General features: G+C 47.4%; 2 protein-coding genes across 2 annotated transcripts in view; one reads left to right on the top strand and one right to left on the bottom strand.

Annotated features, from left to right (window-relative positions):
* Window positions 1–486, bottom strand: part of LOC103904028 (vesicle-trafficking protein SEC22b) — an 8,388-nt gene extending 7,902 nt beyond the window's left edge. The window contains exon 1 of the mRNA XM_009285357.2: window positions 460–486. Within this exon, the coding sequence (XP_009283632.1) occupies window positions 460–486 (27 nt within the window). The remainder of the gene's footprint in view (window positions 1–459) is intronic.
* Window positions 487–10,641: 10,155 nt separating this feature from the next.
* PACS2 (phosphofurin acidic cluster sorting protein 2) overlaps window positions 10,642–25,084 on the top strand; it is a 69,725-nt gene continuing 55,282 nt past the window's right edge. The window contains exons 1-2 of the mRNA XM_009285335.1: window positions 10,642–10,686; window positions 11,949–12,105. Of these exons, the coding sequence (XP_009283610.1) occupies window positions 10,647–10,686; window positions 11,949–12,105 (197 nt within the window). The 5' untranslated portion in view covers window positions 10,642–10,646. The remainder of the gene's footprint in view (window positions 10,687–11,948; window positions 12,106–25,084) is intronic.

Genomic DNA, 25,084 nt, shown 5'->3' with positions numbered 1-25,084 from the left:
CGCGGGTCGGAGGCCCGCGCCCAGCCGCGAGGCCCCGGGGGGCTGCTTCCTCAACCTCCCTTTCCCCTCAGCTTCGCGGTCCTTCCTTCAGTTTTAGGGTCCCTTTCCTCCGTTTTGGGGTGTCGTGTGTCCCCCCCCGTTACCACAGCGATGGACAGGGTTCCCCCTACCCCTTCAATGGGTTTTGGGCTGGGTGGGGGGTTCAGGGACTGTGTGAAGGCACCCCGCGACCCTAAAAAGGGAGGGGGTGCTGCTCTCTGCCCCAGGTCTGTCAGGGGGTCACGCTATGGCCCCCCCATGCGTCTGAGTGCCCCCCCAAAAAAACCTGGCATGCGGTGTGGTTGGTGGCATCAGGGGGTCACGCTATGGCCCCCCCATGCGTCTGAGTGCCCCCCAAAAAAACCTGGCATGCGGTGTGTGTTGGTGGCAGGGTTTGGGGTGTCCAGCTCCTTCTCGCACTGGGTCGCGCTCCCCGTGCTCCACCATCCCGTCTGGGGTGTCCTGTTAACGGGGCCTTTGCCTGGTAAATGCCCCACGTCAGTTGCCTCGGGGTGGGCATCAGTTTCTCTTCTGCTGGTTTTTCACCCGCTCCCAGTCTCGAATCTTTCCCCGCCTCTGGTGTGTGTGTATAAACATGCGGATACATCCCTGCCTGTGCTTTTTTTAGCCAGCATGGGAGGGATCCCTTTTAGTTTTTATAAAATTTGTGCTTTTCATGTCTGGCTTTAACAGAACGCCTTTGAGGATTTAAACATGCCACAGATGAATCTCTGAAGTGCTCCTCTTTCTCTTTTTTTAATGGGGACGCAGCAAGTGAGCAAAAAGGGAACAGAGTCATCAGGCTGACCTCGCAGGAATGTAAAGCTTTGCAACCTTTACAAACCCCCCAAATCCCTCTGTCTTCTGTGCCATCCAGATAGCAGGTTGGACCTGATGGCAGTGCCCCTGTCTTGCAGGGCTAGCAGCTTGCTCATGGGACTAGTGACTATCTTAGCTTAAACATTACCCACAGTCGTAGTGCTTTGACATCGTGGGCAGGAAGATAGCACGGGGCAGAAGAAAACCCGAGTCCTGCAATTGCAGATGATCTTGGTTTATAACAGCTTATCTGTGCTGACAGTGCCTAGGAGTATCTGTTGGGCAGCAAGTTTCTCTGCTTGTGTCTTGTTTAGCCTTTCTTCTCTGCAGCGGGAGGTCTTGGAAGGGGAATAGCACCAAGGGGAACGTGCCCCTCTTCAAGGAGTCCCTCTGCTGTGGAAGGAGTTGCCTGTATGGGAGGAGCTGGAGGAGCAGTTGGCGCACTTTTGATTTTTGCACAGGATTCCAGTGCGGTTTGCATCGACCCTGGTGGTGTACAGAGGACACGGAGGCCCTCTTGTAACGCCATTTTGAAAACTGTTCTCTCCTTCGTGCCCTCGACTACAGGAAGGCAGTTGGGTTTCCATCTCATCCAACTTCATAACAGTGCCTGTTAAACTGAAATAGAAAAACAAATGTCTGTCGCTGTCAAGGACTTTTAGTTCTGCATTATCATTTATGCTGATAGTTGCAGATCTGAAAACGAGCTCACAACATAGCTTGCTTGTTTGCAAATCTGTAGATGACCAGAAAATGCAGTGTAAGGACTGGCCCTGCCTTGATGTGGTAGGGCATGGGGGTGCATCTGCACAGGACTTGGCATTTAGGGTGGGTCCTGGGTGCTTGAATTGCATTGGGCAGGTGGACAGCAGGTTGCGGGCAGCTGGTTGAGGTGCCTGGAGGAATTTGGGTGATGCAAAGGACGTGGGTATCTGGGCAGGTGGGGCAGAACTGGGGCTTGAAGGAGAAATTTTGGAGTCACTGAAGCAAGCTGTGAAGCAGGATGCTCAGGTGGTGGAAGTGCTCAGGTTGCATGCCCTGGGGCCTGAGGCAGCCAGCGATGGGAGAACTGGGGCAACTGGGACCTTCTAGGAACATTGCTTTTGTATAAGGGAGTTTGTGTGGGTGGGTTCCTCTGGTTTCAGCCCTGTTGTTGCCATCACCTTTGCTTGCTGTTCCTGGGTGCCCTTTTCTCCTAGAGCCCAGGGGGGTAAGCAGACATCCAGCTGCCGCATCCGCCGCCGCTGACCAAATAAGCAGGTCTTTCCACAGCCCCGCTGGACATGGACTGCCCCACAGGGGCTGGTCAAGCGTGTGAGGGCTGTGTACGGGGTGCAACGTTTGGCAGGTCTGCAGTTGTAGCTGTGGGTGCCAAGTGTTTTTTGTTAATCTGAAATGAAGTCAGGAGCAGCCGAGGTTGCAGCTCCTGCAGTGATGTTAGTCTGATTGCACAGTAAGGTGTGTGCTACGCTGCTTGTGCTGGGCAAACAGTGAATTCTGTAGCAGCAGCTGGGATGCAGAGCCTGGATGCTCAATTCTGCTGTTGCTAATCATTTAACATCGTGTCTTGTGATGCTACACTGGGTCCACGCTTTGCATTTCATTACAGGCTTTGCAGCAAACCTCTCTGTCAGAGAAGACAGGAGTTTGAAAACCTTTAAGTTATACTATTGCCTCTGTATTTTAAGTTCATATTGTAATGGTTTTTCCTGTGGCACAATGGCATTTAAGATTCTTTGTGTTAAAGTGAGAGAGACTGGAATGAAAACTGTTCTGCAGGGGAAACTACTCAAAATGAGATTGTTGTTCAAGCAGACATCTGTGGGGACGTGAAAGGAGGATGTGGGGGAGAGTTAGCCTTGGTGTGTGGTCAAGTACTGTGGAATTGCCTTGGTCTCTTCTGAGATTTCGTCCAGTTACAAGTTCCCCTCTGGGTTTCTGTTGACAGGACAGGCCTTCCTAGTTGAGAAGAGGCTTGAACTTGGCAGAAAGTCAGAGGATTCATGGAAGAGGGGCATGTGTTTGGGGAGGGAATGTTGCTTCCTTCCCTTTTCTTTTTGGTACAATAAATCTTACCCCGTTTCTAAACCGTTCCTCCTACAGTAAGCTGGAGCAGGAGGGGCTGGGTGGAAGCAGCGCCTGGAGCGGGCTGTGCCTGCATTGCCCTAAATTGTGTGGGTGGGTGTTGAGGTGGAGGGCCTCATGCAGATGTGGTGTATGCTTCCCAGATGATGGCTGAGAACTAGACTGTGGGAGGAAGATCTCTAAAGCACTGCTCTTCAACACACTCTTCTTTGGTGGGTGATTTACTGAAAGTCCTTTCAGCTTGGGGCGGGCGTCAGTAAAATCTGGAAGGCTGCCTTGGTGCCTCTGTAGAGTTTCCTTGTGTGAAAAGGCTGTGTCCAAACTTAAGGAAGAATAATAGTGAAGAACCATAGCATTGTTCTGCAATTGTGTGTTTTGAGTGAAAATTAAGGTTAGGTGGTGTTTTGCACTTGTGCTGGTCTCCCTTTCTCTTCTGCCATTCGCAGAAATGATTTTCTGACTTCTTTCTTCAGCGCATGTAGCTCTGGGGGGTTTTGACCGACCGTAGTGCTTCTGAAATGTAAGTACTTTCTTTTAGTCATCCCAGAAATGTGACTCAAACTGTCTCAATATCTGGGCGTAACTGCTACATACCAGAAGGGAGAGATGCCTACCTTTTTCTGCCATTTCTTTCTTCTGTGCATTGAAATATTTTCCTTTGCGGAAGGTTACATTATGTAAAGTTCACCCTACCACCTGTAAAAACTAAGAGTGGTCTTCTTGCTGCATGACTGTGAGAATCAAAACTTTTCCCTCTGTTTCCTCACACTGAAAAGTAAGAATTATTGGGGGCGGTGTTGGGTTTTTTTCCTTTTTCTTTTTTTATTTCCAGTCTCTTGATGAAGCTGTGGGTGTGAATGGCAGGATGCAGTACCATCCTGTCTTGAAGGAGCCTCGTGAGGAGACAGCAGCATGGGGAGGCTGTCTAGAGGAAGAGTGCTCTTGGGGGGAAAGCTTTGTTGGAAGGGGGTCTGCTGGAGCAAGAGATACATAGGAAGCTGTGGAGCAGACCTGGGAAAAGATGATGCTGGAGATCTGAGGCTGTTTACTGGGCACTGCCTGAGCATTTCACATGCTAGCTTGCCTGCTGGGTGAGGAAACATGAAGGGAATCTACACACATCCCCTGGACTCGAACAAGAGGTTGCTGGTGCAGGGATGTTACTGCTCAGCGTGTTGTGGGATGGCCTTGCAGCACACAGACTTTCACACCAGCCCTGGTGCGGATATCCCCAGGGGCAGTGGAAACTGATTGGGGTGAGGCTGTGGATTCACAGCAGCTGAGTGGATCCTAACAGTTTGCTCACACCCCAGGCTCCTCTTCTTGTGCCAGCTCCTGTCTTCTGACCTGTCTCCCTGTTGGTTTCCTGTAGGCTAATGAGTTGCAGTGGTTTGCAGAGGGGTCTGCGAGCATGTGAAGGTAACAGCACAGACATGTGACCAGGAGGGACACAGTGAGGACTGCTGGGGCATGGAGCCACTCCAGCAAGCTGTATGTTTGCACCCCTACATAGCGTTAACTCCCTCTCCCAGCCGAGTGCTGAGGGGGTTGTGACCTGCATGAAGTCCACAGCTGGCTATTCTCCGTGAGGGTTTGCTGCAAATGCGCTCGGAAGGGAGAGGCTTTGCCTCTTGGTACAAAGGATGCGTGCCTACACTGGGAATGGGAGCTTTGCTTGGCCAGTGAGAGCGTGTTCTGGCCTGGCTCGAGCAATGGCAACTATGTGCCATATCGGCAGAGAAAGGTGGACAACTTGCTCGAGTAATAATTATGATCAGGTGATGCTACATAATTAAAAATGCTGGTTAATTCAGGTAGGGACAGGTGTTAATTTAAATGTATCTTAACCTCCTGATCTGTTGGTATGCTAACATTTAGGAGAGAACTCTTGTTAGGATAACTGCTGGCACGTTCGTTTGAGGCTCACTGTAGATTTTTGGTGCATTTGGAACTAGGAAAATGTCTAATTACTCAGATGACTAGGTACATTCAGAAGTGCTTGTTTGGAGGCTTTGTTTTGACTTTGTTTGAATAGCACGGAATGCCTAACATTTTACACCGAAGGAAATTGAACACAAATGAGCGCACAGGATAGGCTTTAAAAAAAAATCGCTAAGGCGATGTTGAATATTTGAGATGCATGAGGAAAAGCATCCACAACTGAGCGATGGAAATGAAATGCTTGGGGTAAAATGCAGTGGCCAAAACCAACCCCTTTATTCTTAGAGCCAGGACATCCTATTTCTCCTAGTCTTCGTGGAAGAGATCAAGACCAAAATAACAGTACTTTGGGCAAGATCAAGTGATCCCTTAGTGCTCCCCGTTTAAATCCTATCACAGCAGTTACTAAGTTTGTCACTTTGTACGATACTACTAAATGTAATTTGGACTCTTGTATTTAGTGGAAAAAATTTTCTGTCTAGAGGCTGAGTGGTCATTGGAGTCAAACTTCCAGTTAGACGTACTTTGAGGTCATCTTTTAGCTGACATAAGATGAAGCTTGTGCATGTCAAGAACAGTTCTGAAAAAGTCTTAAAATCTCCAAGCTGCTGGCGAAAGGTCTCTGGATGGGGCTGTGCATGGTTTTCATCTGGACACTTTGCACATGGCCAGTGCAGAAGGGCGTTGGGAGTGGAAGGGCTGCTCTTTCGAAGGGCTTCTTTCCTTGCCTTCCATCAAGTGAAGGTGCCCAAGGGACCTTTCCCTCGTGTTCCCTAGCAGGTCTGGCCATGCTCCTGCAGCCCTGCGTGGCAGGAGGCGACCCTGCAGCTGCTTGTCCAGGAAATAAAAGCTCTGTCGAATGGAGGTGTTGATACTCCACCTTTCATCAGCTCTGAGCCTGCGGATGATTTCTGTGGCAAGCTTGTGGCTGTATCAAATTAGCTATGAAATGATTTGCATAATAGATTAATCAACCAGCAATAAAACATCCCTCTTTTCTGCCAAGAAAAGAAAAGCAACAACTCAGCTGTTACAAGAGGCCATTATGTTCCTTGCAACCCTTAATCTTTCTTTTTCCAAGAGCACTTTGTGTTTTGGCCTCACGCAGGAAGCTGGCCTGCTCACTGGCTTTATTTGCGTCACATCTTGGCAGCTTTTTCTAATTCTTTTGGGCCAAATTTTGCCACCGTTATGGTGACCTTCTAGGGAGGGTATTTCCTATGGAATTGGTGGCCAGCTGCCAAATGACTCTGTATTGCCAGGTCCTCCATTAGCCTTCGTCTTTCCATTGACTTAACTAAAGAGAGCGAAATTCCCCTGGGCCCCTTGTGCTCCTTCAGAACTGCCCCATTTCCCTGGGAAGTTGGGGAGCAGGAGGACAAGGGAGAGTGGGGGACCTCAAAGGGCGTGTAACTGTGAGTGGGCAGGAACCGGCCACTGTATTTATTTTTCCTGTGTTTCTACCTCCCTGTAAGGCAGCTATACGAATTTCCTAACTTGTATGGGCCTCCTGTGGCTCCAAACATGACATCTGTGTGTCCTTGCTTGGTCGAAGAATGCCACCTCCTAAACAGTGCTGGGGGAGTTTTAGTCCGAATGGATCCTAACATGCAGATGATAAGAGGCTTAACTGCCTAATTGAATGTGATAGCGTGAAGCTCCTCTCATGGTGAGGTTTAATTGGATTATAGTACTGTACAGTGATGTGGAGGCTTGCAGGGCATGCAGCCAGCTTCACAAGGAGAGAGTGGATCCTTGCTAATCACTCATTTGTTTAAAACAATGAATTGCCTAGAGAGCTCTGGTGGGCATGCTGTAGCCAGTAGCCCTGGAGGAGGGATTCCTCAAAAACGAGAGTCATCAATGACTACTGCACGTGCAGACCCTGTCCTTGGGTCAGTGCAACTGTAGTAGAGGGTCTGCAGATCTGCCTGGTGGGCCGGAGTCTGGGGAAAGGAGGAGGAGATGTGCTCCTTGTGTTTGGAAAAGTAGATGCATGGGCTCTCTTGTTGCATGCTGGAGCCTGGAACCTGTTTCCTCCTCTAGAACCCCTTCAGCCTTTCCTGCAGTGCATTGCGTGGCTGTGTCACTTGTCACGAGCTGTGCCTTACTTCTGAGGTGGCCTGCTTGTTCCTTCTCATCTAGCAGCTGCAAGTCTGCAGGCCAGTCTGGCTTCAAGTGCACTTTCTTGCAGGGCAGTAACTATTTTTGATCAGGAGCTCAAATGCCAGCGTTGGATCTCCCCTGCCCCAGTGGGAAAACAATCTAATTTTTAAAATGTGCTGCAAAAATAAAAATCAGAGCAGCTTGTATGCTGTGAACTTTGCTTGGTGGAGGCTCTCATGCGTATAAACTAGAGCTGGGGTCTGCAAGCCAGAAAGTGTGCTGTTGCCGGGCTCGGTGTGGTGCATGGTGGCTGCTGCACCTTTGCAGCACCTGTGCTTTGGGTGCAGCTTCTGGAGGCTGTGTGCTTCGTGGAAGTCACTGTCTGCCTGAACTGCAGAGTGGCTGTTCTTGGGGGTTTTTGCACTGAAAGAAAGAGTGTTTGGTTTACTGATATTTCATAAGAGTTTGAAGTCTGCATGGTTGCTCAGATCTTATTTCAGAAGAGTTGTCAAGGAAAATAGCGTTTGTTCTCCTGTAAGCAGGCAGATTAGCATAAAATATCAACTTTGATGTTGTGCGCAGTGTGCTCCTCATCCATAGACTCTGTGCTGGTTTGGAGAGTTAACTGTTTTTGTCTTAGACTTTTGAACATGCTGGGAAATGCCCCCGAGGACAGTGTGTGCTGTTTGGGCAGGGAACAGCACTGGGACACTGGGAGGTTTGATCAATTCACCCTGTTTCCTGCAGCGGCTCATCTGAACTGTTAAAGTGAAATAGATAAATGTGATCATTTTGCGGTTGCTGGGAGGTGGTAGTGTAGCCACCGTCTCCCCTGTGCTCTTAAGATGTGTAGGACACCCCTCAAGCTGTAGTTTGGTCTAAAGGTAAACCAACTCCCCTCTCCTGCTGGTTCACGTTTTTGGGCAGTCAGGTGCTCTGGACCTTGTAGGAGGTAAGTGAAAGAGAGTAGGAAGAGGGAACACTGGTGTTTAAGCAAAACCTGCAGAGCCTGCAGGTTCTCCTGGGCCTTGGGAAGGTAGTTTCTTCTGTTCTAAAAAGAAAAAAAAGGAATGAACCTGGTGATCCAGGATGGATTTTTTTAAGTTTATGTTGCTGGGGAGAGGTGGAGGTTTGAAGGTGTGAGGCTGTAGAGGAGGGAGGGATCAAGTGTGTGCCTGTGTGCAGGGTGAAGGGAAACATGTTTTCACCGCTCAGCAAAGTACTTTATTTTGCTGTTAAAAATCTTCTGAAGAAAGACAGTGTCTCCTTCCATCAGATCCCTTTGCTCTGTTAAGCTTGACTGTTCAAAAATCCTTCCCTGCTCTTTTTATTTTTCTACGAAGCCACTGTAGTGTGAGGGCTTGGAGGTGCTCCTCGCTGATGGTAAGTAAATGTCATGTGCAGGAGACAGATTTCTAAAGGGATCTTCACCTCTGCAGGGAAACGTGGAGAGCTGCAGATGGAGACATGGGAAAACCACGGAGCTCATAATGTGGTTCTGGTCTGTGTTTCGAGGCTTTCTAGTGCAGGGCTCATTAATGGCCAAAATGAGCAGCAGTTTGCACATACACTTATCTGGTATGTGTTTCCCAACAGGCACTAGGCCAGATCTAGATATAGAGCAGAGAATAACCCCCATCGAGAGATTCTTAGGAAGCCTTATCTATATATAGCCTATATAAGTCTGTATCCCTCTTCTGCTGAGAGGACAATCTGCCTGGGAAACGTGGTTAATGCAGATATACCCCAGCTTCTGAGAACCAGGCAAAGGTCCACAAGTATCACATCTGCTGTGTCCAGTGTGAGTGATCCCTAACATGTCCTGGCTCCTGCTGCAGTGTGTTGCGGTGGGGAATTCTCTGCTGAGGGCCCCAGCTGCACTACCCTGTGCTGTGACTGTGCTGTTGTGGCGAGCTGGTGACATGCTCCTGCGGCCAGCTAGGCTTATCCTCTGTGGGAGCCCGCAGCAGCCACCGGGCAGAAGGAACAGCTACAAAGGCTGGGGCACGTCGTTTGTGCTGAGCTGATGGTGCCTGCACCTTCAGAGCACATTGGTCTGTTGGGTGCTCTCATTAAAGTGGTGAGATCGTAGCTTGGCAATGACTTGTCATGAAACAGGTCTTGTAGGATTTTATTGAAGTGCAATTCCCTTTCTTGCTGCTTACCAGGGTGTACCATGAGAGGAACCTGCATGGACATACTGCTTCTTCTGGAATGAGAAACAATTTGCAGTGCTCAGCCCACCTGCTTCATCCTAATGCAGAAGGAAAAAAAAAAAGACTAGCAGGTGGCTTAGATCAGAAATGGGAACACACAGCGAGGTGGACAAGGCTGCCCTTTCACACAGCAGTGTGGTCTCCTTTTAATTTATGTGGGGATGCAGTTTCACAATTAGGATGTCTGAGGCCATTCCCAGCCAGCCTTCCTTTCCATATAGTATGCGACTTTTTCCAACTGGCGCACCACTGGGTTTTGTAGCTGTCCTGGCAGCTGCTGAGGGCCAGCCGTGGAGGAGCACAGCCTTCTTTCTACTGTAGAGAGTTTGCTGCCCACCTAGCATTTTTGCAGTGTGTCCTGAAACCGAAGAAGTGAGAGTCTGGGGAGCTTTGTACCAGCTTGAAGCGTCAATCCGTGAATAGCTCGTGAGGTTCTGTTGGACCTGCTGGAGGCACGGCTTCTCTTTGGATGCTTTTGGCTCTGGGATTGTGGATCTAGGTCTTTCTTTTTAAAAGAGCAGCCCTGTTTTCTACACTGAAGAGGCTGATTCCTTTCTCATGTCTTTTAAGGAACTGGTCTGTCAGTGTGACTCTTAACCCTCTTCAGGCTGGAAGCTTGACAAGATGGTGCTCTGCCTTTCCTAAGCCCATGAAAGTCATAGGGCTGTTGGAGGACATCTCCTCGCACACATTTTTACAAATATAGCAGGATCATTTGAGGTCACTCGGTCTTGAGTTTCTTCAGGGAGAGCACACTTCAGCTGGAGGCTGTGCCAGAGCTAGATTTGACTGCCTCTGGAGGGGCTGTTCTGAAAATGGGTGTCTGTAACATGGGGTCTAATCTCAAGACAATCCTGCAAACTTTCCAGCTCATCAGATAGGCGTGCAGAGTCTTTATTTCACCTTGTCACATGTGTCCTGATTTCACTGCTGCCTCAACCATGTGAACTCAGTGGTTTGTAACAGGGACAGGGACGTTACCATTCTCAGCAGAGCACTTGTAGTATCCGTTTGCTGGCTGTGGGAGCCAGCATCAGGGTCCCTACCATTTTACCATTCCATCTGTGCAGTGGGTAGTTGTGGGTGTAAGACACTAAGCATTTACCAGTCCTCTGTCTGTTACAGCAAAGCTCCAATAGCTCTCTCACTGAAGAGCTTTCTCAGATGAGCATAGAGCTGTGCATACTGTCCTGACACTCTTCAGGTAAGGTTATAGCTAGCTTTCACCAGCCCCTCTGAGGCCGATGTGCCTGGTGGCTCTTTGTAACCTACCCACTTAGGCTGCTGCTTGCCAGCACCTTCTGCCTTGTGCCAGTGCAAGCATTTGAGAGTGCACGTGGTAAAGCAGACCGGGGGAGGATTTGGGGAGTAGAGGTGAGGAAGTGGGTTGTGTTTCAGTTGGATCAGTTCTCTGCTGTGCTTTGCTGCATGATGATCCAAATGGTTGTGCAGGCAGAGTGCAGGGATGAGGATGGAGCAGGTAACCCATTTAATCTAGTGCTGCTGCTGGAAAGGCATCAAGTGGAAGCAATAAGTGGTTCTGTATGCTCCCAATGTATGCACCACATTTCTAATTTAGCAGAGCTTCTCTTTAGGCCGGGGAAATGACTTTTAATGACTGTGGGAGGAGAAGTCTAGCCCCTTGTTTAGAGGCTTGTGTTTTAGCTGCGTGCTAGAAACCCTGGATGGTCCAAAGACTTGTGTGTGTTCTCCAGCTTGGGGCTGCTGTTGTTAGAGCTGCAGAGTGGGTCGAGGGGAAGAGGTGGTTGGGGTGGAGGTGGTCTTTCCTTCTTTTGGTCTCTAAGGGGAGGTCTCTGGTGGGAAGAAGGTTTTGGGAGCTAGGCTCTTTGCAAGGAGATTGTCAGACAGGCACTTTCTAACTTGAATAATTGACAGTGTAACCAAAGCTACTGGAGATTGTTGGGGATGTAACTGAATCTTTCACACCGATTCTTATGCAAATTCAAACATGTGCTCCTGGTTTCTAATGGGACATCTACAAATACAACTGGCTCCATTCAGAACTCGGCATCCATGCACTGGATCTTTAATGGCTAATGACTTTATAGTAAGAGCACGACTTGCAGAGCTGCATCTGTAACAGTTTCTCAGTGCTGCTCCTACCTGTACACATGAAGTTTTCCTGTAGATTTTAGTTAAGTGACCTGTGGAAGTTCTGGCACATGGTTTGATGTGTTTGGTGCTGAAACTGTCCATTGCCATACTGCTCTGGTTCAGTAGCAAAATGAGCTTGAACATTTCAATGCTGTTTTCTTTGCTGATGTGTTGGGGCTCATTGGAGGTAAATTAAATGACCTTGAGTTCTGCAGAAAATAATTTGGTATATTGAATGCTGAGTGCAAATAATCTTAAGTTTCTACCCAGTAAATCTGTGACCGTGAGTTGATGAGCACATTTGGTAAGTATTATTTTGGGTTCCTGGGGGGGAGATTGGTGTCTGCAACCTCCTGGCATAGCTTCAAAATTAGGCTTGTTTTTTTCATAAATATGCCACGTGGTAATGGAGTAGTTGGTCAAAACCATGTGTGCTTAATTTCTTTAAAATATAAACAGCCTAGAAATGTTTGTTTATGTACAAAATATCCAGCCAGTGACTGTAAGCATTTCCATGTTTCTACAAGAAATGAAGGTAATTATATAATAAGCAAAGATTCATATGGCTTAACTTGTCTCCCATCTGGCGTTAGTTAAATTGATGTTTTCATCTGCATGACCTCTCAGGGTGGGGAGAAACGATGAAAATAGAAAACGTGGCTGAAAAAGACCTTCCTAGGTCATCTTCTAGCCCGTGTAAAGGCTGGAGCAGCTCCACTGAACAACCCCTGACAACTGCTTGGAGGAGTGACTATTCCCCCTCTGCCATGGTCCGTGTTACTGGGTAGGTATTGTAAGCGTTTTAAAATGGTTGACTGAGGAGTTGCCTGTCCTGTATGCAGTCCTTCCCCAGTGTATAAATTTATATTCAGACTAAATAGATTAACTACAGCAGGAAGAGCTTCCTTCTTAAAAGAAAGCTATTGTTAGAGCATCACTTATAATAAATCTCTAGTAATTCTAATCCAGCTCTCCTCCCATGGCCCTTTCCACCCTTCCATCTGCCTGCTGATTTACAGTTTGCAGGGTCTGCTCTGAGTTTCTTGGGACTGTCGTGCAGCCTTCCTCTGTGGTTTCTTCCTCTTGGATGGGCAGTTTTCAGTGTCAAAAGGATCATTCCAAAATGTCCCCTTTTATGAAAATATACCTGCATGCTTTCTAACTGGTAGAAAGATGATATGCCGCTTTCCCGATCAAATTGCACCCACTGCCTTAAAATGAAGGATTTGCAAGGAAAGCTGAGAACTGCAAGGACTGGATCATATATATTTCATGTTGCTAGTGGCTTGCTAGGGGCTGAACTCCCTTTTATTTGCTCTTCTACCTCTTCCCTATGCTGCACCTGAGAGCGTGCCAGAATTTAAGGTGCTCCGATTTCTCTTTCAGGCTGGCGGGATCTGTATCTTCTTTCTGCCAGGATTCTGCTTTATTTTGCTTAACAGAGTTGAAGACCGTTAATGTAGGCTTTGTCCTTGCTTCACAAATAGACTTCTGAGTGTCTCCAGGTACTTGGATAAGCTTTGCCTGCTCGTGTTCAGTCCCAGTGAGGATCTGAGACAGCTGCTTGCAGATACCAAAGCAGATCAGAGGATTTTTTCCTCCCAACATGTAGCATTCAGCAGCTCAAGTGTAAAGCTACTCACTGAGATAAAACTGTGGTGGTTCTTTACCCTTGGTCCATGGGGATGCGCTTGACCAGAAGCCTGGCCAGTGCTTAGTTCAAGCAAGTGGGTAGAGCTTCTTCCAGGGAGAAGGGATTTCAGAGGTGGATTTTCTCAGTTCAGCCAGCACGCTCCTGTTTTTCTGACGTGTAAATGGCAGGTCCTGCCGGGTGTCCTTAAAAAAGTTTATAATAAGCTTTTGCTGTTCATTCAATTGTTTCCTTGTTCCAGGATCATATCCTAAACGTACATGCAGCCTGGCAGTGCTTAGCAGCTCTTGTTTATGTTCCTGCTGCACCTGCATTCAAGGCCAGCTTTCTGGTGCTGGTCCCTTGCCATGCACGTGTTGAGTGCAAAGTGCTCAGCTCTTCTTGGTGCCTGCACAGATGCTGATGGTACTGCATTTTGAAGATGCATCTGCCTTGTCTGGGTTCGGATGCTTAGGTTTGCTTTGCAGCATTGCTCTCCTGAAGGTCTGAGTAGCCTGGTTCCTGCTGTTTCTGCTTTGAACAGTGCTAGTGTTCAAGAGGATCTCTGGATGAAAAAACCTGTTGCACCCAGGTGCTCGAGTACATGCTCTGGTCCAGAGATGGGTTGTGAGTAGGGTTAGCCTGACCTCACCAACGTCCCAGCTGCGTGCTGCCTCCTGTGTTCTTGTGGTATTTACTTCTCTGGCTTCTCTCAGTGTTGCTGCAGGCCACTGCTGTGGTTTTGAGCTGTGAAAGCAACGTGTAGTGCTTGGCTTCCCAGCAGACTTAGAGTCAGTGCATGCTTTCCTGCAGAATGGGTCACTGTAAAACTATCTGGTGAATATCGGTAAAGTCGTACAGTTCTTCACAGGGCTTCTAGGGAGGCGGGGAGAAGGTGCTTTGTATCTTGTGTACTTTTTAGTGCCGTGTAAATGACTCTGGCAGTAAAGCAAGCAACTGCGCAGGAATCCTGCTTTCTTAGCTCTGACTAGCAGTGTGCTGGATACTGGGCATGTGTTTGTGTGAGGCTGCCACCACGGTGAGCTCTCAGAGGTAGCTCTTGGTTTAGGACAACCATAAGATGATTTCACTCTGCTTTTCTTCTGCTTCCACTAGGTTGTCGTATTTGTCTCTGGTGGTGGTCAGATTTGCTGATGGTTCATATTTTAGCTGGGAAAAATGCCCCTTGTTGGGATTCTGGTATGTCTGTATACAATCAAAAATGTTGAGTGGGCTGGGAATAGCTTCCAGCAAAGTTGTATCAGTTTCTTGGAGCTCTTTTGTTCGGTAGAAATTCCTTTCTTTTCTCTCCCCCTTCCCACCCCCCTGACAGCCCACCTCTTCTCTACAAGGACATGCTGAGGTATAATTCACAATCGTGTGACTGAAGTGAAATATGCACAGCTGCAAATGCATTTTTAAATGATACTTCATTGTTAAGGCATCTCTCTGAACAGGTTTGCAGTTCCAGTAGCCAAGTGATCAGAATGTGGTAACAAAGAGGATTTTGTTGAAAACACTTGACTTCGATTTTTATCAAGCTCTGAGAGTGTTTTGAGCACTTGCTATTTTGCATGCAGATAGCAAGTATCTGGAGCAGGGTAGATCCACGGTGGGGAAATATGTTAGATGTGTCCCTGAGAAAAGGGTACGTAGTTGAGTTTTCCTTTGCTCTCCCTGCATTGTATTGCAGAAATCGTATGACAGCTGGAGTATAATAAAGGACACATTAGACAAAAGTTTTATTGATGTTTGAAGCACCAGGAATATCCAGTCTTGCATGCTGCAGCTCTCCTCTACCTTCCCACTGAATGGAGAAATTTTGCAACTCTCTTTACTCTTTGGATCCATCAGACTTGATGCTTTTGTGATTTCTTGCTTTTTATGATTCTTAACAAACCCCAGCAACAGAAAAGGCAGACCATTTTCTGTCACAGTCACTACGGCCCGGGGCTGCCAGGGTTTGGTATGGGGCTGACTGAATCACAGCCATACTAAGAGCCGACGTCTGTTTATAGGTAAGTTGAAACAGATTTATTGACATCCAGGACATCACAGAAGGCTTGTACCAGTTTAAAGGCAGAATTTGGTGTAGCTTGGTGTGAACAATTCTCTAATCTCTGGAAATTCAACACTGCATTGTGTCTCCCACAGTTGCTGTCTCTTGAACAGTGAATTCAGGCTCCTTCTCTAGCTTTTGTTTCTCTGTTTTCTGTCCTCTGCCAGCAGACTTCTGCTGCTCCTGCTGACAGTCTCCTGGGCTATCTTGGTTCCAAAATTATCACCAGATTTTTCCAAGCTATTGCATGAGTAACTTCGGGCTTTTCTCCTGTGAGTGAATTCACACTCTCCACCAGCCCTCCAAGAGGACCTGCTCTGAGTAGAAGCTAATCTGTGTTTGAGATGGTACATCTGCAAACAGAGGACCCTGCTGACTATCAGTCAAGGGGGGGCAACTGTCTCTGCAGTGTTCTTGCTGATTCAGTGTGAAAACAGAGAAATGACTTAGTAATTTGTAATTATATGAACATTTATGTGTGGTCAGAATTCTCGTATACGTAACATACGAAAATCTCTTCATGAAACAGTTGTAGCATGCACTCTCCTTGGCTCCAGTGTTTCCCTTCAGCCAGTTTCGAGGTGCTTGCTTTGAGCTGATGAGCTGACCTTTGCTTCACAGTGGTGGAAATGAAGCCTCAGAATAAACACCTGGGGAGTGGTAGCAAATCTGTGCTGGCTCTCTGGAGAGCTTGGGCTCACCAGGATTGTGGGAGCCCCAAAACCACTTTTCTTGTTCTCTCTTTCTGTAGGGAAATATGATTTCTTCAGAGATGTGGATTTGACTGCCTCAGTGCTGACTATCATGCCAAACCATGGCCTGGGAGACTTCTTGCAAATTGCATGCAAAATCTTAAAATGGGAGGCATTATTCTACTGTTTGTAAGATGATGTCGTGGTTTAGCCCCAGTCGGCAACTGAGCACCACACAGCCGCTCGCTCACCCTCCGCCCCCCCCGGTGGGATGGGGAAGAGAATCGGAAGAAAAAAACAAAACAGGGATAAAATTGTCATGGTCTAACCTCAGCTGGCAACTGAGCACCACACAGCCGCTCGCTCACCCTCCCCTGCCCTGGTGGGATGGGGAGAGAATCAGAAGAGCAAAAGTAAGAAAACTCGTAGGTTGAGATAAGAACAGTTTAATACTTGAAATAAAATAATAATAATAACAACAACAGTAAAAAATTGTAATGGAAAGTAAAAAAATGGGGGGACGGACGACAAAACCCAGGAAGAAAAAAAAAAAGCCAAAACAAGAGGTGATGCAACCGCTCACTGCCCAACGCCCAGCCAGTCCCCGAGCAGTCATCATTGCCCCCTGGCCGACTCCTCCCAGCTTATATACTGAGCATGACATCACATGGTATGGAATATCCCTTTGGCCAGTTTGGGTCAGCTGTCCTGGCTGTGCCCCCTCCCAGCTTCTTGTGCACCTCCTCGCTGGCAGAGTATGGGAAGCTGAAAAGTCCTTGACTTAGTATAAACACTGCTTAGCAACAACTAAAACATCAGTGTGTTATCACATTATTCTCATGCTAAATCCAAAACACAGCACTGTACCAGCTACTAGGATGAAAATTAACTCTATCCCAGCTGAAACCAGGACAGATATGAAAAGGTAGGGATGGCCCCTCTCATCATGGCTTCAGTGTAAGTACCCAGGCTCCAAAGGAAAAGAGCATGAGGGGTGGTGGATTTGTATTGCCTTGTAACAGATGGGCACAGAGAAGCAGGTTTAATGTTTTACAGGTACTCCAACAGAGAATTTCTTGCATCATCCTTTTAAATCTCAGCTCAATCTGCCAGATGTGGAACATTTAACAGCTTTAGAAAATGTGGTGTTTAGATCATTTGCCTGTTAGTGTATTTGAGGCTATTGGTGAAAAATCTCAGCAGTCAGAAACATATGATGTACATAAATACATTTAATGTATGACTAGCCATAGGCCCCGATGCAAAGTTTGATGTGCTTGGTATTAGCTGTCGTCACGTAGTGAAAATCAGAGGTTGAGTGTGGTCCTCTGAGTGAGGAGGGCATAAAATTAAGGATACATCCCATCCCGATGGTTGAAAAAATATTGTGGTACTTGTCCCTGTCTCATCCCCACTGATGATCCTCAACTGTTTCTGTGACAGAAATGTTCTTTGACAGCCTGAGTATGTGGCACCTGCTTTCGGGATGCTCCTTGCCTCATCCATAAATAGAAGCACTGACCACAAAATGATGCTGATACCCATTCCTTGCTCTTAGCATCACTGTCATGTTAGTGTTAGCTGATTGCATCAGGCAAATGTATTAGAAGAGAACATTTTCAGGGACCTGAGACTGGTCTGGCTGTAGAGTTTGGTCTCTATGAGTGATCTCATGGTGTAGTCCTGTTCACAAATGGAGTAACTCTATCTTAATGCTGGATAAGGCTCCTCGGTAATCCCTCCCAGCAGTGAACCTTAATATCCTGCAGAGGAGGAGTCGCCTTGCATCCAGCCTCTGCTCGTTCGTGCCTCATTTACCTCCATCTGCTTATTCTGTAGAGCGTCTACAGTTTATCTTGATAAATCTGGGTTCAGTGGGAACTCGTAGGCCCGATGAAAGGTTGTGAGGACTGAATGGGTTACGATTGTTATAAATCACTTACTATTTCATTGCTTATATTCAGCATTAAAAATCTTATGGGAGTCTGGAACAAGTTCTGAGCAGTGAAGACCAGCGTTTCAGAACACCTTGTGTCTATCACAGCTTACTGTTTTGCTTGTTTACACAGGTCACTTTTATATTTTAATAAATATTCTTGACAAATTGAACTAACAAATTCAGGCATTTAGTTTGCTTTGCTGCTCCCTTATTGCTTTCAGGAATGAAATATCACCAGCAATGATGCTGAAGAAATGTAATATCTAAATAATATTGAATCTCTGCTTGCCAGCTCAACTCCCGACAACTGCTGAAGAGGTTTAGAATATTAAGCAAATGCAAATGTTTTGCCAGAGCAAATCCCTGCGTTCTGCACGCTACTGCAAGTGTTTGATACTGGTGGTTCTTCTGAACTCCTTTAGTAAAAATTGTGTTTCCTTTTTTCCCTGATCAACTTAAAGGTGATGTAAGCTTTCAGTAAAGAGGGTAAGCCAAGTCTGAGTTGCCAGGTTTTCTCCCTTTTCCATGAGAAATGCAGTGAAATCTCAGTCACGAGGAGTTTTTACAGAAAAGAAAACAAATAGAAAACCTTGTGCTGAGTTATTTCCAAACAAGTGCTTTCTTTTTCAGTAGCAGCTCTTTAAAGTAGAGCATACAGAGTATATTTAGATGTGAAGAGAAAGATCGGGGGGGGAAGACATTTTTAAAGTGTTGTTGAGAGACATTTTGAGATCACCTGGAGCCTGGGAGTTTCCCTAAAGGAAGCTGCTCTCATTGAGAGGGGATCAGAAGTGCTCTGAACACCTGAGCTGTTTGCAACCCCACTGCAAGGCCTGGAAATGCATCTCCTCCTGGCCACCCCCCAGGCCATAAGGACAGCTTGGTGGTGCGGGTTCCTTCCCATTCAGGTGTCTCCTCAGAGTGGGGGGAAGATGTTTGATGCAGTTTTTGTCAATGCTAAATCTGCTGGTGCTGCACTGTAAAGTAACCTCCGTGGGTCAGCTTTAAAGGCTACAAGAGATCCTAGTTTCTGTTCATTAGTGCACTTTTGGTGGGTTCTGTAGTTTTCAAGGCCCTTGGTGGAGAGCTTGTGTTGTGCTTGACAGCAGGCTAGGCACTGCAGTCTCTGTAAGCCTTCTCAGTCCAGTTTGGCTGGTTTTGGAAGTTAAAATATCACTTCTGGTTACTGCTGAAGTTTCTTCCCTGGCAGTACTGGTAGTAGTTTCACTTCAGCCATCTTGTTCTTCCATCAACCTAAGTAATGTGGCTAACTTTTTGGCTTTTAAAATCTCACCAGATCCCTTATTCCTGTTCTTCGGGGACTTCCTTCCCAGCTTGTCTGTGCTCTTCTGAGCACTCTAGCAGGCAGTGTGCAAATGAGCAGGCACTGCCCAGAATATTTGATGGAAGAAAAGCAAGGGATAGGTGCTGGAGCACAATGCAGCTTCAACCAAAGGCATCAAGAAGCATTTCTTTCCTTGCAAGGAGTGCTGAACGCTTTTGCATTTTCAGACCTTTTTTGACCACTGTTAATATTGCAAAGCTCCTCTCGGTTTGCCCCTTCCTTTCTGGGGAGACAAATCTGCAAGGGATAGTACATTTCAGCTGTCTTACCCTTGATGTTTTGTTCCAGTTTGAGGGATGTTAACCAGTGTTTCCAATGTGTTTAATGCTGAATAGAGTTGCCCAGCTCTAGTGGCAGGATCCGGAGTTCTTTGTGAATTATATTTAGTGCTTATGGAGGCTGCTTTGTCAGCTGTGTGTTGTTGCCTTGTGAAAACTGGCACCATTCAAATCTAAATAAATGCTTCTGGGAAAGAAGAACCTTCCTTTTATAACTATTTTAATGTGTTTGATTTGGAAGCATCCTTTGAGCTGTGGCCAGAGAGCAAATCGGTTGTCAGCGTTGCAGTCCCCTGTTCGAAGTACCTGTGCACAGATGAGCCGGTGCTGTGGGGCTCAGAGGGACTCGGTGCTTGTGTGCCACAGTGCTGTCAGAGCAAACAGCTGAGGTGCTGTGAGCATTATGCAGGATGTTTGGTACAGCTGCAGGAATTGCTCTTTATGGAGCTGGTGGTTCTCCTAACCTTCCTTCCGACGTGCTGTTGAATACATTGGGGCTTGGAGTTGCAACTTTCCCTTTGCTGCTCCTTCCCTGTAGTTCGGGTTACGAGTGCTGTATTTTGGAACCTCTGCATGCTGGAAAGAAATCATACTTTGGGGTGCTATATAGTCCTCCTGTGTTTGAGGCATGATGAGAATTGTGCAAAAAATTATGTTTCTAACTTAGGTAACAAATTCTGATATCTCTTTGACCATCATCCCTTTCATCTCTGGAGTCAGGGGAGGAGGGAGCCAGCGTTAAACATGGGGCAAGTAAAGGAACAGCCTAGACCATTGGCTCTGTGAGGTATTGGGGTGACTGGCTGCACATGCTGATCTTGAAGAAGGCCAGAATGGCAGGCTTTGACAACCTTGCTGCAATGAGAACAGCATTGCGATCTGTGAAGTGTTCTTCTAGTCTGAAAGCAAGCCTGCCAGCAAGATGCTTTGCATATTTGATTGTTGTGCTGGCTGATACCAAACGTACCATCAAAGTTCACAAATGTTTTTCACTGCTGCTGGCTGCTCTGCCTTTACCCTTATAGGACATTTTGAGTTCTCAGTAAAAAAGCAAACAGCCATTTGGGCTCTAAATTATGCCTGTGCAGTTCTCCCATTTTGTTTATTTCAGGCCATATTGCAAACTTCACAAACAAAACCCTGTTCATCTGGCTCTTGATGCAACTGGTTTAAATCAAGGTTACAGAATGACGGTCTGTTAGGAATGGGCCACCTGCCCTGGCTTTGCTGCCTTGGGTCCAGATGGGTCAGCAAGAGAAAAGCAAGCTTAAAAAACAAAGAGAAAAACCCACCCCCAAAAGCAAAACTCCTTTAAAAAACCTCCTACAACAGTTTTCAGAAAGTCTGTTTATTCAGAATGGTGTATGGTGGTTGTCTTTCAGAGAAGCACCAGGTCTTAAGAACTACATGCCATCAGGATCTTGGCTTTGACTGGGAGGGCCACATGTCTGACTGTGGCTTGTGAACGGCGCAGCATTTGGGGATGGCTGAGTGAGAAGTAATTTGATGCAACCCATGGTGTGAGCCTGTCTGGTCTCTGGAGTGACAAGCTGTTCAGCTCACCTCTGCATCAGAAAGTGTCATGGAAGCTATTCGAAGTGGAGAGAAGTAAGGCAGAGAGATGGCAAATTGTTCATGCCCTGAGAGCAAGCTCTGATTTGGGGACACCGAGAAGCCATCTGTTTTTCCTTGCCTGCTTTCTTAGCTGGAGGCTTCCTAGTCCTGATTTCTCATGATGAAGAGATCACAGTGACGGGCAACCCAAGCAGAACTGAGCTCTTTGTTACAAGCTCTTCTGACATGGTCCGAAGTCAAAGCTCCTGTTGGCATAGTTCTCTCCTCTTCATGGGGGCTTTTGATGGCTGATTTACAAAGGGGAAAATCAGGATATTTCAGGCTGAGTCCTGGCCTCTAATGATTTGGAGGCCTTGGGTACAGCATGTGCTGTAGCTGGAACTGTGGTGTCTCCCTGGGGTACCAAGTGGCTAACAGGAGTGCACAGAGAGCACAGCACCAGGTGGCACGGCAGCAAGCTCTCGCTGTGGGCCATTCAGCAGTGGGAATGAGAAGGAGGGTAGCACCTAGCATTTTGAAAGTAGTCAAGTGCAAGAGTGCTTGGAGACCTGTGCTTCCTACTATCAAAAAACCCCCACAGAATACTGAAACAGCCTGGCTGGTGCAGGACCTCCCTCTGAATCTGCCTACGCCCAGCTGCCATCTGCATGCCAGCTCCTCGCTGCTGAGTGCATACAGGCTTGAGACGGGGCAGGGGAGCTGCTGGGGAAGTGGCTGTTTTGAGAACACGGTTCTTGACACAGTAGTGAAGGAGGATTTGCCATCAGACTACTCCGGAGGGGAGTGAGGAGGAACAAGCAGGCTGACAGAGGAGCTGGTCTCATTTGTTGCATGGTTGCGGGGAGTTGGTCACGTGTGGTCTGTGACATCCCTAGTTGCTGTGGAGACATTACAGTTCCCAACCTGATGCTGCTGCCGCTGCGTTGGGGATGCTGTGCTCAGTGTTGAGGCATGGATGTGGTGGAGGAGAGGACGGGGGAAAGAGTGAGGGTTATCATCCAGGCAAGGCACATGCTGGAGAAAACATGTGCTTTGAGGCATTTTCTTTAACCCTTTCATCTCACTGACTGGTGCCTCTTAACAGAGCTAGCTACCACTGCAAGGATTTCCTCTGGTGTATGCTGGAAGGCTGGGCACTGTCTTTGTTCTTGCAGCTGGCTGCAGCACTGTCAGCTTGGGAGGGGGATGCTGGTACAAATGAAGGCAGAGATGTGCAGCTCCGTGCTTTGCGGCAAGCTGTGGACAGATCAGGAAGCCTTTAGCTCTGATGGTCCTTCTCATCTGCTGGCTACTTTGTGCAGCTCCCGCTAGTCCCAGAGGGTTCAGGGGCAGATGGGAACTGCTCCTGGCAGGCAGGGAGAGCGTTCCCATAGCATGCCTGGAATAGCCGATCCCAGCGATCAGCCTGCTGTGTGACAAGCGCTGCTGTCTGGGGCAGGGGGCCAGCGAGGAGAAAGCAGGTTGCATAAGGAAGGCATGCAAGGGAGGGGTGAGCCAGGGAGGGGAGAGCTGCTGGGTTTGTTCCAGCTGTGAAAGTCTTTCTTCTTCATCCCCTACCCCCCAATTTGTTTTTGCATTCCTCCTCCCAGAGTCTCCTTTTGGTTTAGGGCGTGATTCGTTTGCTCATTTGTATATACGCTTTTGTGCCAATTGGTAAGGCATGTGGTGGGAGCTGCCCTCCACCCTGGCTGGCTCACATAAACTTAGTGGGTTGTGCCTTTGTTTTGTTGCTGGCTAGCTGAGAAGTGAAGCCCTAGCTACAGAAATGGCTTGACCAACTCACATCCTAAAGGCTCCCCCTCCCTGACGTGCTACTTTGACTGCTCTCATTAGGTGCTCAATTGGGAGACTGGCATTTCAGTGCTGCGAGGCTTTCCGGGCAAGAGGCTGTACTGCGGTGCATGGGGGTGCATGGGTATCGCGTACAAGCTTGTTAGACCCGCAGCTACCGCTGGCCTTTGGGCAGATGGATGTGGCTATGCCTGGTCTGTCTCCATCTTGCTGCTCATTCCTTGGTGGTGGTGCCTCTGGTTACTCCAGCTACTACTAAATTAATACAACAAATGCCAGATGTGTTTGTGTCATCTGTAAAATAGAAAATGTAATCCTGATGGTCTGTCAAAGGAGCCTTAACCATGAATCAGCTTTTCGCTATTTGCTGATGTTAGTCTTTAAAGCTAATAAAACACCTTCCTATTGCCTCAAAACTTTAAAAACGTTGATCAAACCTAATCCACCAGTACCATAAGCTCTTTCATTGATGCTCACTTTGGTGTCAGGATGCCGTGCAGTCCTGGTGTTCTGGATGATGGGTTTGAAAGAGGCAAGCCAGGAGAGGTGTATTTAACTAGTCTTCTGTCTGTGCTTGGGTTTGCAGGCAGCATGGTGTGAAAACATAGGTGAGTTTGTCTAACTCCTTTGCATTCCATTGTCTGAGAAACAGACCTAATCCCTGCTTTGTGTTTTGTTGGGTGTCGTCCCCCCCCCCGCCCCCAAGTCATTCTGTAAAGGGATTTGAAACCATCAAAATGAAAAGAAGCCAAATGTATAGCAGTGTGTGCAAGAACTGAGATCCCAACTGAGGTCAACAGGTATGTGAAGAGAGCTGCTTCAGCTCCCGCTGAAACGACTTCTTAAAGGGAGAGAAAGCTGCTGTTTCTCTGTAGCACAGTTCAGAGCACGTACGTACCTAGAGGCGAGTGGTTGGTGACAGACAGGCTGACTTCCTGCCGGTGTGACTTGGAATGCATCAGGTCTCAGCCAGGTAGTCAGAACATGGTGTGACACAACTGCCAGCTTGCACAAGAAGTTTTGCTTGGCTACCTGAAGAGTATGTGGAGCTGTGGAGATTTAGCTTTAACCCCTGTGGGTTTCACCAGCATCGCTGTGCCTCAGTAGTGCCCTTTCCCTTCCAGACTACTGAAGCGCTAAGAAATGAGAAGTGCCAATGGACTATGTAAACTCTGTGTTTTGTGAGCCAGAGTTATTTGGCTTGCAGGGGTCCTGATTCCTTTCTGCCTCGGGTGAATCTCCTAGAGCCAGCCAGCAATGTCTTGTCCCACTGAAGGAAGACATCTCTCGGCATTTTCCAACTGATAGTTGGATTGGAGTATCTAAGCTCGGATGTGCTTTAATCCTTGGTCATATTAACTGCATGCTGCTTCTCAAATAGCAAATGTGCCCATGCAGAATTCTAGGATCTTTTAAAAATGATGCAGGTCTGCAAAATTTTGACACCCCACCCCTTTTGCATGCTCAGTTTGGAGCAGGTATATTTGTAATATATTTGAAGTGAGCAGGACAGTATTTCAGCTGTAAAAGGATAGTGTCTGGCTGTGTATGTGTGTCCTTGGTGAGGTCCTGGGTAGAGCCTGTTGCGTAAAATAAGCTGCCATCCTCTTACCTGTCTGAACAAGACCTGCTTGCTACAGCACTTCTGTGGATCTTAGTCTCTAGAATCTTAAGAGCTTAATTCTCTGTATTAATGCTGGGAAGAGAATTTCAAGATCCTTGAGAACAAGAACAATGAAAATACTTGCTCTGCAATTGTTTCCTGGCTTCTTAAAGCTTGCTTGAATGGATCTGTAGCCCGAATAGCTGGCTGAAGGTTGCCGTTTAGCTTGGTGGTAAGTATGAATGAAGGAGAAGTAAGCAGAGACTAATACAGGACTATTATGTTTCTTTGCAAGTTACTCAGGTTGTTTCTGGCATGACAGAAATTGGGGTGCTTGACCTCTGTCTTCTCATTTAATTTGTTCCTGCTTTGGAGCTTACCTGGGAATGGGACCGAGATTAGATCATTTTGAGGGCATTAGCTCATAAGCTCTGGAAAGTGAAGAAGCATTCTTCCTGCAGCTTCTACCATTGATACCCTTGCCCGGAGGCCCCACTCTGATCCTTTAGTGGCATCAGAGGACAGCTCTTCTCCCCTGCTTTCTCCCCAAGCTAACTCTCCTAGGCCAGTACACAGCTCTGCCTTTAGCATGTAAATGCAGCAATGAGTACATCCATGTTCTTTTCTTCCTGGGCATGGGCGAAGCAGGCATAAGAAACTGCTTGTTCAGTTGGTTGTTCGTGCGCTGCAAGCATTCATACCTTGCTTGAGCAGCTGTCTTGGAAAAATGCTGCTCAGGGCTTCTCACTCTGGCCTCTCCTGCGCAGACGCCCCTGTAGCTATGTGCAGAATGACTGTTTGTCTGGGCAAGCATGTGTGTAGGCGGGTGTCTCCCTCCACTTCTCCTTCAA

This window comes from Aptenodytes forsteri, unplaced genomic scaffold, assembly GCF_000699145.1.
Source record: "Aptenodytes forsteri isolate BGI_AS27 unplaced genomic scaffold, ASM69914v1 Scaffold104, whole genome shotgun sequence".
Lineage (NCBI taxonomy): Eukaryota > Metazoa > Chordata > Aves > Sphenisciformes > Spheniscidae > Aptenodytes > Aptenodytes forsteri.
Note: the sequence above shows the minus strand (reverse complement) of the source record. Positions and strands in the feature narration are given on the sequence as shown.